Source organism: Phaenicophaeus curvirostris, chromosome 9, assembly GCF_032191515.1.
Source record: "Phaenicophaeus curvirostris isolate KB17595 chromosome 9, BPBGC_Pcur_1.0, whole genome shotgun sequence".
NCBI classification, from domain to species: Eukaryota; Metazoa; Chordata; class Aves; order Cuculiformes; family Cuculidae; genus Phaenicophaeus; species Phaenicophaeus curvirostris.
The window spans coordinates 28,410,258-28,425,105 of record NC_091400.1 but is presented as its reverse complement, the minus strand read 5'-3'; the positions used below and the strand labels follow the sequence as shown (position 1 = coordinate 28,425,105).

At 45.4% G+C, this 14,848-nt stretch overlaps 1 protein-coding gene across 3 annotated transcripts in view; it reads left to right on the top strand.

Moving 5' to 3' along the window:
• Positions 1-14,848, top strand: part of CTBP2 (C-terminal binding protein 2) — a 139,249-nt gene that overhangs the window by 92,618 nt on the left and 31,783 nt on the right. Inside the window, exon 1 of one of the 3 annotated variants that reach the window (XM_069864100.1) lies at positions 1,569-3,585. The exons of the other annotated variants lie outside the window; for them this stretch is intronic. Coding sequence (XP_069720201.1) covers positions 1,890-3,585 — 1,696 coding nt within the window. The 5' untranslated portion in view covers positions 1,569-1,889. Of the gene's footprint in view, positions 1-1,568; positions 3,586-14,848 lie in introns of those variants that run through there. 3 annotated transcript variants of the gene reach the window in all.

Here is a 14,848-nt window from a genome sequence, read left to right as displayed (position 1 = left end):
TGTAATATCCAACATAATTTTAAAGACTGTGGTTCTTGGGGATGGAATTGGAGGAGAGAATGTTTGAAGAGGATTTATAATATTTACTGCAATAAAGAAATTTAGGGATTACTCAAAGATCCTGTCAGTATTTGGGTCAGAAATATAGCCCAGAGGTATTAGTATGATAGGCAAGTATAAGCATTAGACTGTATTAGTGATTTAGCTATCATAATAGCACAATCGTCTATCATGTGATGGCGAATGCACTAAACATTTATTGTGGATTAGCCAGCAAACCGTGCGAGCAGTCTTGCTAACAGACCAGGGAAGGTGACTCTTACTCCTTTGACTGGCTCTGTCCTGGATGGCGCGTGTTGGAGGTGAAGGAACTTGTGATCGCAGCAGAGAAAGGCAAAATCGTTTCCTTCTGATGTATTTTTAATTATGGAAAGGAAAATGCTGCTTCACTCACACTGGTTAGCAAAATAAGTAATGGTTGACCTGTTCTTCTTTGAAAAGAACTATTTGTGCATGAGCAGCATGCAATAATTTGGATATGCGATTTGGGGAGCTATTTTAATATCTCCCTTGAAAAAAGTGACCATATGTGGAATTTTTTATTATGTTCCCAAATAACAATTTTTGGTGGTGTGAGTCCATCTAAATCCTTTTGCCTACTCTAAGCGTAAAAAAGATTAATCCGTATGAATATTGAAATATCGCTAGACACAAATTGAGTTTTGTCTGATGCTTCTGAGTGTTCTCCCATCTCTTAAGCATGTAGTTTTTCCAAAGGAGGATGGAGATATCAGGCAAAAGTCTACTGTTCCTTTTTGCTTTGTAAAACCAGGCTTTAGATCCTTTGATCCTTCCCTCCTTCGCCTTGACCTCTGCTAGGGTCTTAAAATTATACATTCCAGATTACACCTCCACAATTTTCTGTCCAGGGATGATGAAAGGATTTGCGTATTATGATAATAATGTAAAGAAGCCTTTAGGAGCCTAGTTAGTGTGGCTAATTTGAAACTGCAACAAAAAATGTAATTTCCAAAGCAAATTACAATATTCATAAAGTGTTAAACAGATACCTAACTAATTTATAATCGCTCTTGTATTCTTGAGTATCTTGCATTGGCCTTTTTTTAGGCCTGCCTGCATGCTCCCATTTAATTTGTCCTTAGCTGTGTGCAGTGGATTAGCATTTCATCAGGGTGGATTAAGATTGAGCTGACACTGAAGCTTTCTTTATTTTTACATGTGCCTGTGTGGGGACAAGCGGGTGCGTGCCCATTGCGTTATCTCGCTGCCAGTTCCTGGTGGGTGCTGGTGTGGATGGGAGCCCCGAGCTAATGAGGAGGGAGACGACCGAAACAGATAAAACGCTTGTTGAAAAAACCAACATGCAAAAAAAAACAAAAACCCAAACCTTTCCCTGGGGAGAAATTGCATTGAGGTTGCTGGCTGGGTCGGTGCAGGAGATTTCATCGGGCTAAAATGATGTCACATGGAGTGAGGGCTTTAGTGGTTTTATTTAGCTCCTAATCCCCACGCACTGTTCGGCCAGTTGTCCATGTGCGCGCGCCGTCCCCAGAGGCAGAGGATAAAGCATCTGGGCTGAGTGCGGCCGCCCTCTTCTGCGGCTGCACTGCACAGGAAGGGTCTCTCCGTCTGCCAACCTGGAGTGAGAGCAGGTGGCGGCGGCCGCTGAGCATTTCTTGCCTGCTAAGGTTTCGAAGAATTAATAATTCAGGCAACAATTTGAAAGGTAAAACCATCGGTTGGTGCTTTCTGAAGTCCCAGGAGGGCTCAGGCGGAGCAGGGTCTAGTTTTGATGCGCGCCGGAGAAGCGCTGAGAAGGAAGGTGCCTCCTCTTCTCCATTTCAGCGGGAGCAAGCGGCCTTGTGGTGATGCCCATCCCCAGCAAGCACCCCAACATAGGTCGTTCGCAAAGCTGGGATGCCGCCGGCTGGTATGAAGGCAACTGGGAGAGCGAGAACGCCTTCGAGTACCAAAGGCCGCCGGGTCGGAGGAGCTCCCTGACCTATGGAGGCGAGGGCGGCTGGTACGAGCCACCGCGAGCCAACGATATCATCTTGCAGGGCGGCGCAGAGCTGAAGCAAGAGGCGTACCCGTACCAGGATGCCACCTTCGCCCCGGCGCCCCTCAGGAAAGGCTCGGTCCCCGACTTCACCTACTACGACCGGCAGGCAGCTATGGCGGGACGGGGCTCCCTGCCACCCCAGGATTACTACAGCGACCCATCTCTGTCAGCTAGGTCGCCCAAGGACCCTCGCTGCTACCGCGACCACGTGGTGGGCAGGTCGCTGGCGAGCTATGGGGCTCCTGGTAGCCGTCTGTCCTGGGACCAAGCCCCTGGGCGCCCACCTGCCCTGCCGGAGGCTGCTCGCCTCTACAGGGATCCCAAGGTGGCCCTGGACGGGCAGCGGATGCGCGGCAGAGATGTCTCCATGGCGCGGTACGGTGTGGATCCCGCTGCCCCACGGTACGCAGCAGAGCCGCCCGCCTTCCCCGGCAGGCAGGTGTACGGCGATGGAGCAGAGCGACCCCCCGAGCCGGCGGGGGGCAGGCAGGCAGCCCCCACCTGCCTGGTGGTGGATCCCATGGCCAGTGCTGGCGCCGGTTATGGGCCAGGACGGGAGAGCACTGGCACCAAGGGCCCCTATGACAGCTACGAGACGGCAGCGGTGACCCCTTCCCACCCACCGGTGCCCCCCGCTTTCCCTGGGACAGAGGGAAAGAGGAGCTTCGACCCCGAGTTCGTGGCACTGCTGCGTGCAGAGGGCGTCTCGGAGAGCACCTTTGCTGCCCTGCTCCAGCAGGGCTTTGACTCCCCAAACCTGCTGGCCATGATGGAGGAGAACGACATCAAGTCCGTGGCTCCAAACCTGGGGCAGGCACGCGTGCTGTCCCGCATCGCCCACAACTACAAGACAGAAATGCAGCTGCAGAGGCAGGAGAGGAGAAGTGGGGCACTGCGCCCCCGGACCCGCTCCAACAGCTTCAGCCACCGCAGCGAGCTGCCGAGCGACTACGGGGTGTCCCTCGGCTCAGTGCCCACTGCAGATGGCCCGGCTGCCCCACAGCCCCCACCTCCGCTGCAGCCCGTCTCCCCAAGAGCAGGGGAGATGCATCGCCGGCCGTCCAGTGCTCCGACTCAGCACTTGTTGGAGACCACTGCCTACCCTGCCTCTGTGGGGGCTCCTCAGGGGCCACACTTCCTCCCAGGTTCTGGATACAACACCCCCCTGCCTTGCAACACGCACCCGCGTCCAGCGTCTGCTTACTCTGCTCCAGCTGGCATGCCCATGACCACGGCCAACCCTCACCCCAGCCCCAAAACAGCCTACCCCACCACCTACACTGTCCCCATGGAGCTTATGAAGAGGGAGCGGACAACAGCAGCGTCGCCGGCACCCAGCCCGCACGGCAGCCCACAGCTCCTCCGCCGCCCAGGAGCACCGGGAGACAGCAGCCTGGCACCTACCGGACCCACTTTTCCTGCCCAGCTCTCCCCATACCCGAAGCTCAGCAGGCGCACGGGGCCCCCTGTCATCGTCTCCACCATGGCATCACCTGAACCAAGTAATTTCCAAAGGGTCTTAGCCCATACAGTAATTTAGAAGTGCTTTGTTGTCGCTTACTTTACACCCCTCACCCCACCCACCCAAAAAAACTCCACAGCCAAATATCTTGGCGTTTCATATCTAAATGGTAGACCCTTTCCTGTTTAGAAAAGGAGGTTAATGGGTTTTTCTGTAGGGCCACACTGGCCATGTGGAGCTAAAGATGCTGGTTCTCACTCTGCGGTTTAATTCTGAGTATTTTATTTGTTTAGCGAACTTCAGTTAAAAGTGAGCAGTGTCTCGGGTAGTGCTTCCAGGGTTAATCTTACCATTCCCGTTGTTTGTAGAGAATGGGAGATTAGATACTGTGCTGGCTGAGCAATTACGACTATGAGGTTTGCTGCAGATTGACTCTTTACTGCTGTTATCAGGCACAAATGTGTTCCTCCGAGGAAATGGTTAGCATTGTTTTGACTAAATTCATCAGATAGCTAATGGTGTTATTCGAGAATCGACGTACCTTTGGTCATTACCTAAGTCTTTTCTTCTTATTATTAATTTGCTGGTTTATCAGCCATACAAAATAAACCCCTTGATTTCCTTCTAGAGATGCCTGTAAATGAAGTGATATAGCTGTTAAAGTAATAGGTCTGTGCTTAAAACTAAAAGGCTGTCATTAAGCACTAGAATAATAAAAATGAATAGTGGCTCCTGGTCTTCACTTCCCCTTCTAGAAGTGCTCAAGCCCCTCTTTGCTCAGACGTGAAGCTGGATAAGCTGAGCAGGCTCCACTCCTCCGTTTCAGAGATGTACATTGATGAGAATGCTCGGAGCCCAACAACACTAACCCCCAAAGCCACACAGCTAAGTATAAGGGCATGTGTCAAATCCATTCATTTGTGGCTTGACTTGATTGAGAAATGGAGAAAGAAATTCCCCAAAATGTTTTTTTCTGTTAATGGCTCTACGAGCAGGGAATTTTATCCCTGTGCAGTTCAGCTGAACTCCCATGCAAACAAGTCTCAAACAATGTGCTGTACCAGCATACATGCACAAAGCTTTAATAAAAGGATACCATTTATAGGCATAGGGATGGTGCCAAACTGGTGATGCCATTCCACAGGAATCTAAATAAAGAATTATTTGGGGAGTGGAAATGATAAAGTTGTCAAAATGCAGACGCTTGGCGCACCCCTTTCCCTAGCTTGCCATAATTACACAGCTAGGAAGTAGATGTTTCTTTCATCGTTATGTGTCCTTTATGTAGCTGGTGTAATGTACTGATGTTTAAAAAAGCTTAAATATTAGGCAACACATTCTGCATTGACATGGATCAGACACAAAAGTAGTATATCTGGGCAAAATTTTTAAGTGAAATATTTCCCAACGCCTGAAAAGAAAGACAAACTGGCTTAATGCGAGGAGCATAAATATGTTCATTTATTTGCAGTACGTCTGATTGAGCTGGTCAGTACCAATGCCATGGAAGCCCTGGGGTGAGGGACAGACAAAGCATATGCATGGGGAGCAATCTCCTCTGCTAGGAGAAATGGCCCCTTCCTTCTGTGTGTCTCATATATAAACTGCAAACCCTATTCTTTAAAAATCCAGATATTATCCCTTCACTTTAAAAGAATTACCAGTACGCAACAAGAGGAAGCCAGCAGCATTTCTGTGTTGCTGAGCTCTTTCTTGCTACTCAGTCCTCCTTTTTTTTTTTTAGCCTGCGACCACGACCAACTCATTTGCATGAGGATGACATTTGTTGCTCCAGTAATTTCATCTGATAATGGCCAGCTTGCAAAGCGGATCTGAAAACATATTCCTTAATTATGTGTTGCTAAGCAACGAGAGGGTTTGGCCATAATCACAGAAAGATTATCTTCTCATTGAAGTCCCTGAAAGGTTTAGCTGAAGTAGGACCTGTAAAATTGTCTTCATTTTTATTTATTTCCCTTTTTTATTTTCCGAATAATCTGAGAGGTTTGCTTCCTGTTAAGCTTTATTTTAAAAATAGAAGCCAAGGTAAGACACGTGGCAAATGAAAGGATATGATTAAAAATGGAAGGCGTGGTGATTTGTGTATGTTTGAGCTATGTTGAGGAATTACTCTTTAAGGAACACCATTGCTAAGAAGTGTTCACACTTACACGCGAGGTGATAAGCGAATATTACAAATATGTTAAGATGTTTGTAAAGCATGGAGCAGATGACAGAAACTTAACTAAATCCAGGAAAATTGTATTTGCCAGCAGGAAGAGACAGGATGCATTTTGAGGAGTGACGAGCCTTCACCTGGCTATAGCTTTGGATAGTTGAGTTGTAAGGTGAAAACACATTCAGTACTAAAGACCATCTTTAATTGGCTGCAAATATTTTCTGTTGGTATAGGTTAATGTCTTCTTAGCTGAGGGTTATAAAATGTATGTTATAGTCCAGTGATTTTCTGAAGCTTGTTACATAGATAGGGGGTTAATATAATCTGTTTTGGTTATTTTTTAAGTGTTGTTGGGCTATGTATTCTAGTTTTTCTGCTGTGAGTTGTTTCTAGGCATCCCATTTGTGATTTTCTGCTGAGCATTGACCTTCCGTGTTGATTCTGTACAGATGCTGTTTACTTTGGAGTTTGGGCAGAGGGCTCACAGGAGGAAGGTGTCTTCTCCTGCCTGGTATTTCAGATGGTAGAGTTACCTTTCCAGGTAGGGGCTGTACACATGTGCTGTTTGCTTATGGACCCATTACTTTGGTGTGGTTAGTTAAAGGAAAATCAGCAATAAAATTCATTGCTGCCACTTCTTTATATTTCATAAAATAATTATTAAGAAGAAGTTAGATGTATTGCTCTTGCTGGGAATTATAGGGCTGTATGAAGAGAAGGTGGTGAATGAACGCCCTAAACCCATTGCTGTGGCAGCAGAGCGAATAGAATGTAGGAGTTGAAAGCAACATCTCTGGAGCTGAGCCAGCTTCCTATCCCCGGAACTCCCCAACCACTGCTGCTTTCTGTGTCATCAAGACTTTGTCCATGAAACTGCTGGAAATGGCTTCCCCGAGGAGAAATGTCCTCGGACACAGCTGCTCCTCACCATCCGTGGTGTCACAGGTAGCGAACACCCCAAGTCGCCTCAGTGGCAAGGAGAAAAAATAACTTCTGTGAAGTCTGAGTGACAAAACCATGTTGACTGGAAGTCTGCCGCCAGGGTAGTTTGCAGCCAGTCTCGTTGCTGAAGTGGGTGGTAATGCAGGGAAATAAAAAGTGTAGGTCAGAAAAGCAATGGGCAAAACCATGTGTAGTGGTCACTGAATGGATTACTTGAGCTTCACCTCCAAAATGTTACATCTTCAACTTATTATGTTTGTTAGTATTTCTATTGGATTACTAGATTTATATTTTTGTATCCAGTTTTTCATGTTTAAAGCTGGCAGTTGGCTGATAAGAAGTCTTGTATTTTTATATCTAGCCTAGACTTCTCCCAAATGAGGAGTCTGTCCAGATTTCTGTTTGTGATGATGGACTTGGGGAGCTCCAGTGAGGAATGGAGATTCACTGCAAATGTGTCTTGGATGCTTATTCAAACTCTAGTTTTCATATGAAGATACGAAAGCAAATGATCACAGAAGGGGAGATGCTTCCCATAGGGATGACAAACACGGGGCTGCCCCATACAAGTTGGGTAGGTATAAGAACGCGGAGCAAAACTGTAAGATTTGGTTAAAAGCCTGACCTTTTCCTGAGCAGGATAAGCCAGGCTGTCCAGGGTAGCTGCTTTCCTTGGGCAAGTACTTCTCTTCACTGTGAAGGGGACTTGCCTTCTCTTTTATCAGCTTAGAGCTCAGCTAGAAACACCTTTCACTGTGATTAACTCAGCTCTGCTATTACTGTTTAACACTTGATTGTGATCCTTTCCACTTGTATTTTCCACCGTCTGACAGATAAAAATTGTATTAACCGCACATCAGTTGCGGACTGAAGCTCTTCACGTGGGCAACCCCCAAAGAGCAGAGGGCCTAATCAGGAGCCGAGAGCCTTGACAATTGTTCAGGGATGGTTAAAATAGTGACATTTGCACGTTGTTTTAAGAGTACCACATTGAAATTGTCATAACTTTTTATGGGAAGAGAGCGGTTGGCAATGACATTTCATAGACAATATAAATTCCATGAGCATTTGTTGAAGTTGGTTTGTTTTTTGCCCAATGTACCATATAAAGGACAGTTCAGAAATCAACTCCAGGTTTTCTTCACTGTGTTTTCTCCACAGTGTAGCATGTAATTGCAATGTATACATGTAAGGCAGCTCAATTAACAGTCTGGACTGAAACAGCACCAAAGGAAGCTCAGTGTACTGAGAAAATCTGATTTAATTTGCACATTGACCTGACAGACCATAGCCAGTCCTTGGAGCCAGTCCCAGCCAGTGTGTTACTCCAGGTAAAATCTGCACTGCATTCTTTGGCAAAATCACAAACTGGGATTGTAACTTCTGTACAAAAACACTTTATTGAAATAAGCAGATGTGTTTTGCTAGTGTCTGCTGTCCTGATGATTGCAGCACCATTTGCAAGACACTGACATGCAATATGATAAAGATGGTAGCTGGAAGTGCTTGCAGTGAGTTCAGGACAGCCTTTAAAAGGCTCACAAGGACTTGGCTGAGCATTACTTGCATGTGCATACTCTTACCAGCCTCAGTCTGGTAGATGAGTTTGCAGATGTGGATCTTGAAATTGAAGTCGTCAGAACTGCTCGTATTAGTAGGGTAAATGGCTGAAGAAGAGAGTATGCGAGAGATGGACTGAAAACTATCTTGATAAAATATTGACTGTCGTGGCCAATATGTGCATACGACTCACTGATTGCAGAGAACATGCTTTTAAAATACTTTTTTAAAGGTTGAAATACGCTTTTTATAATGCTTTTATCAAAAGCAATATAAAGTGTCAAACTCATTCCAGTTGCAATTCATTGACTTTAGTGCCACGGCAATAAAAATGCATTTGGCTTGTCGGAGGAGAATATGTTGTCAGATGCATGAGTGTTGTCATCTTCAATTTACACCTTCCTTTTACCCTGCATCTGTAGTTCTCGATCATTGTTAGGACTCTTATATATCCAGATCATTTTCCGATTATATTTGCTGACATTTTTTTAGCTTCCTCATAAGTAGTTTCCATAGCTACAAACTTAGTGTTCACAGAGGGAAAAAAATTTAAAGGTTTCTGACCATTATTTTATTAAATGTTTTTTTTATATTTCTCCTCCTTGTCTTTCTCACGGCATTATGCTACAGACCAGTTTAATCAAAATGCTGCACAACTGAATTGTCTGTTATTTTTTAAAGTGAAGTAGGTGCTGAGCTGAATCCTTAAAAAGCAGCAGGCCAAAATCATTAAGCCACCTATTTAGAATAAATGTTGCAGCTGTAGTACATATGTTACTAAGGTTTATATATAGCAACTGGGAGATGAGCTTTTGACTTATGCACCTAAATAAAACCTGACATTAACAGCATTCCACTGACTTTTGGTAAAGAAAACTAATATTTAATCTCTTCTTTCTGCTTTTACTACTGTTCTGTAAAAGATGAAATGTTATTTGTTGTGGGGGTCACGTATGTTATTTTTCCTAGGCGGTGTTAGTTCCACCTCTCCAGCAGAGCTCTGGGCAGCCGTGCCCTGCCTCGGTGCGACAGGCTGCGTCCTTAGGGAGGGTTTAGCCAGAGGGGTGGTTTGGCAGCGTGGTGGGACCCTTGCCCTCTGCACTAGAGCAGCTTTATTCAGCAAAACAGGAGGTTTCCGAGTCCCTGTGCCCGGCTGGTGTGACCGCTAGCGTCCTGTCCAGCGGCCTTGCCTTCTGCACTCACAATCCAATTAGCTGCTCCAGAGCAGATGGAGCAGATTAGTGCCCAGCTTTCCTTCCTCCGCCCTCACCCTCAGTGCAAAAGGTGTCAAGGCCAACAATCGGATTAAACATGGGTTCCATGGCAGGACGGAGCAGAGCCCTAGTCCTGCCTGTGCGGGACCACCCTGTGCCCCTTTCCATGTGATGTAGCATCCTTGTGAGGCTGCTGCAGTTCAGTTGCCCAGTGTGATTGCTCCAGATTTCAGGTAGTTTGACCTAACCTAACCTAGACCTTGACCTAACCTCATTCACCAAGCATAAATTTAATTTTTTGTTTGCAAGGAACGTCTGCAGACCCCACTGCCAGATAGATGAGCAGCATGCAATGGATTGGAGCAGCCGGTGCTGTCACTGCCAGTAGCAGGGTCCGTGGTGGAAGCCTGTGGTTCCTTCCCTCCTGCAGCATTCCCTCCAGGCCCTAGGGGTGCATCTCAACCACCAGATGCAGGGTGACCAAGGGAAATAGATTTTTACCACATCTTGCACATGGAAGCAGAGCTGGGAGAAGAGTGGGAGTACAGCACTCTTCCTGCAGTTCCCAAGAGCTCTGGGAGTAGGGTGATTTAGACTGAAATCCGAGTGATAAGCAGGTTGTCACTCTAGGAAGGAAACCAGAAAAGCTTACCTGAAGGGTTGAAGCCGGTGAAGATCAGTCCTTGGTAGGTACTGATAGGAACAGCCAAAATGGCATCCTCGTGTTCTATCTATACATGCAGATAAGTGTACACATGAAAATGGGGAAAAAAAACTTTCAAAAATACAATCACTGTATTAGTCATTATACTTTTGGATCCGTACTTCTGCAGAGATTTCATTATTTGCCAAAAGTGACTTGTTTTGGTTATCAAGCAGTTTGTTATTTCCTAGGTTGTTGTACTGACTTGGCAAGTAAATAAGCAGGCAGGAGTTTGCTTAGACAGCAAGCACAACAATAAGTAGTGATTTAGGATATACCTTCAACAAAAAAAGTCAGAAAAAGAGGATCGGAGGTCCCATTTAAACACTTGGCATGTGTTTTCGAGATGTGAAGGCAGTTTCTGCGAGTGCGTTACCTCCATGCCAAGGAGCTGCATCAGGAGTCATGGGATGGTGGGAAGCAAGAACCTGACAATTCCCCCTAGGCTTCCTTGCTGGTCTTCTTAACCCTGACACGTTTCCTGACGCTTGTTCTAACACTGCAGATCCCTGAGTGCTTTCAAGCTGCCTCCTACGCACTCCCTTACTGACTCTCTAGATTATCAGCCTTTTCCTGTGTTGGTCCAGTCTCTCATTGGAACCTCTCACTGTTACCCACAGAGAGAAATGAAACAGGAACAGAAATGTCACACACAGTCATTTATTGTCTTCTCTGCCTCCCTCTAAGTGCCTTATTCTGAAGTTTTAAATGAATATTCGGAATAGTTCATATAAGTGCATATATTTTGCTTTGTTGATGAAAGGAATCTTGATTAGTACATACTGGGAAAGATGAAAGAGACTATTCAGAGTGGACAACAGAGAACTTATCAGTATCTGGACCATCCTGTTGGGGCACTGAAGTAATCAGGAAAGCTGAAACATAGCTTTAGTTATCCCACCTGGCTAGCAGTTCCAGTTCTTGTTGATCTCAAGGTTTCCCTGTCTTTGAATTCTTGCTCATGTTGAGCGGCTCTGCATAAGACTGAAAGTTGTTATCTTACCAGCTGAAACATTTGCCTTAAGAATCTTAAATTTCCATTTCATTCATGTTTGCAGCTGTTACCGTTCTGTTTCATCTGCAGCCAGGACTAAAAGATCCAGAAAACAGAATCACTGATGATTGCACTGTAATGCAATGCCGAGCAACCTGTTACGCTCTGCATTGGAAGTTTTTCTCTGCATTGAAAGGCATTCTCTATACTTGCCGGTCATCCTAAAAGCACATCTTCCCAAGCAGCCGTGTGGCATCTGCTGTGCTGCTCTGCCCAGAGCGAGAGCCCGTGTATCATCTCGCTGGTTATGATGAGCAAGATGCAGAGATCCATTGTGTGGACTAGCAGCCCCACGCTCTGGCTCATCAGCTCTTTTTTACTCCAAGCTTTTAGTTTCCCAAGCTTGCATGAGAAAGGCCAATGAAATTAGTATTTCTGGGTTTTGGAGAATTTATTTCTGGAAATGAGGCAGCGAGTGAAGTTGTGCTTCCATCTGAAAAAATGGTAGTTTTGCTATTGATTCCAGTAGAAGAATTATTTTTTCACCTCCTGCAGAAGTCACCAGCTCCACATAACTTAATTTTACTGCATTTCTGAAAATTGCATCTTACAAAACCAATGGATTCTTTAAGCAAGAGAAGCTGTAAATTTCATGCATTGAATGCCTGTGCGTTATTAAAAATAATAGGTTATATTTGTCAAACAGATCATAGAATCACCAGGTTAGAAAAGACCCACCGGATCATCGAGTCCAACGATAATGAGTTGGTTTCTTTCTCTGTTTTTCAGTATTATAATGAGCACAGGAAATGTTTGCTATTTATTTGCTTTCAGATTTTACCAAGGAGCACTGGAGATAATTGTCAAATTTCCATGTGTGTATCAATATTTCATGAAGCGCTGTTTTTCCTCTGTATGTTCAGGAGTTGGGGCATTAGCACTGGAGCTGTTATTAACAGTCTGAAGCGAGGCATGAGAAGGAATTCCACCCAGCGCTTGCAAGTTTGCAATTTAAAATTTCCAAACCAAAATTCTAATAGAGATCTTATGAGTAAAATGAATATCGCAAGTATTTCTCAGTTTCAAATGTTGCGTGTCAAGTCGATTAGAGGACTTCTTGCATGATCTCAATTTCTGTGGGTTTTGGACCTGATCCAGAGAATGCCGGGAGAGTGGTGTCCGTGGGTGTGGGTGTGCACACGTGTGTCCTTGTCCGTGTGCGTCCCCACACCTGCCACATGCTGCAGCCTGGGGTGTATCTTACAGAGATAGGGTATCCATCCATGTCCTGCTTTGGAAAAAAAATTAATTCCACCTTTCTTAATTCAGCAAATTAAATTCTGTTGAATTATTAAAGCTCAAAGTGCTTTTAAACACAGTACCGTCCAGCACTGATGTAGACTGTTTACTCTTCAGTTATTTTTGCACACACCTGACTTTGAGGTGCAGTACTGGCTGTGCATTAAGAACTATTGTTCTGGTTTGAACATTTGCCAATCAAAAGTGGTTTACTTGTGCACACGGTTCAATCTTTTTATTTTCTTCATTTCTGATATTTCAGTTTTATGTTAAATGATAATATTCCTGTTCTGATTAGGCACATTTTTGGTTTATTCAGCCTAACTGCAGTGTGTCAAGCTGGCCTTTGCTCCTGTTAATGAACAGATAAGGCGGTCTGACTAGCTTATTTCAATGCTTTCCAGGAAAAAAAACCCTTCAAAGATGAAAGTTATTCATAGATACAGACCTACTGTGTTCTGTTGTAGAAAGGGTGCTCTAAAAAAAGTAATTGGTAAACTGTTGTGGCTTTTTGACCATTCTAAATGGTTGGTTGGCCATACATGCTTCACTCAGCACAGCTGAGTGGTAGCTGTGCTAGGAGCAAAAACTGAGCTTGGCTGACGTCTGTCTGAAGCCTGAAACATTAGCGTGGAAATCTGAAAGTGTACAGACAGCTGTAAGGTGGCTGGAAAGAGCACCCGAATCTCCTGAAAAAGAAAAGATGCTTTGGATTTAGAGGTGATTAAAGCCCCTTTTTTCATCTCTGAGGATGCAGCAGGAGAGGATTTCTCATTGGAAGCAAATGGGAAGTCATGGGAGAGTTGTTGGAGGTCCCAGAGTGGGCTAAACTGCCCTGGAGAAAAGGATCCCAGGGCAGGGGTGGGATGTATTGTGGCAGCAGGAGGTGGGACACGATATAATGGCAGTAGAGTACGTGCAAGACTTGCGGAGCAGGAGGCATGGAAGCATCTGACCTTGCTGCTCCACTGCAAAAGCTTGAATAGAGGGAAGGGATCCAGTGGCTCTTCCCTGGACAAGGAAGGGACCAAGTCCATGGGATCCTCAGAAGTGACAGAAGACTTCAGACTGGAGTATCGGTTTGTCTATGTTTTGGGATGATTTTAAGACTAGTGACACTGTGGGCTACGATAAACCAAAGGAGGCCACTTATGAAAGCTAATGGTAATGTGAATCATGGCAGCAGTTGTTGAGGAGGAGAAAAAGAAACGGCAGTCATGCCATACTGGTAGGACAGGAGTGTGTGAAGATAATTAATTTGGTCATGGCTCAATATTATAAACTTTCAGACTGTAAACAGTGATATTTGTCAGAGGGAGGGTAATACTCAGGGTACCTTGCTAAGTAAAAAGCACCTTGTGAGGAAAAATTTGCAGCTGTGAGAGGTGTGTGAGAGAAATCCAGAGCAGATCCATTTGACTGTCTTGGTCTTCTAAGGTGGCATATGGAAAAGAGAGGGTTTAGGAAGTTGTTAGTATATATGACTTTTTAAACTTGTGCTTAGTTCTGAAACTGAATTTTTCTCTCTTGCTGGTTGTTTCATGGTAGTAAATGATCTTTGTCCTGGGAAATGCAAAGGAAGGTCCTATCCTCCTGTGGGTACTGTTCCCAATACAGGGATGTGACTGCTTAAGCGGAGGTTGGAGACAACTTACAGCCACGATGTTATGTCTTTAGCAGCGGTGGCATTAGAGAGGGGAGTGATGCTGAGAAAAGCAAACTCGATTTGATAGCCATCCATGTGCGTTCATGTGCAGCCAGCAGGCGGGCTGAGGCAGGGAGAGGGGTAGGATCAGCAGAGAGGGAGGCTGGTCTTTCGCAGTCGTGAAGAAGGCAGGGACGTCGAAAGAGACATATGGAAAGCAGATCTCACAGAAGGATTGGGAGAAACAACATTGGCTCCTACAAGGCTTGGCGCTCGAGAGGTTGTTCCACAGTTCAGATTTGTGTTACACAACCCGTTTACGGTACAGCAAGTTGCAGAGCACTTAGCGAAAGCCAAAGGAGATGCTCCTCTATTCTCCCAGGGGGACCCCCAGCCGCTTTTGCTCCAGGAAGGAAGAGGCGTCAGATGCCAGTAAGGAAGAGTGCTGCTTTAACTCCTTCCGAAAAGCCTCTCACACTCTTCCTAGAGCCCTCAGGCTCCAGAGCAGCAGCTGAAGTGGAGAAGATAAGCAGTTTACAATGCAATTCCTGTTGTGCTTTCGGTGGTTTCATGGTCATGGATTGCTTGCACCAGGTGCCAAGAGTACGTGAATCCTCTCCATGATGCCTCCTGTAATGGGACGAATCTGTCTGTGCCCTGCATACTAGGACAGCTTCCTGGGGGATCTCCAATTTCTTCTACTCCCACTCTGGGAAGTTATTAGGCACGCTGAGTTAATATGCCTCGTACCTGTTTGTTAATCTGTT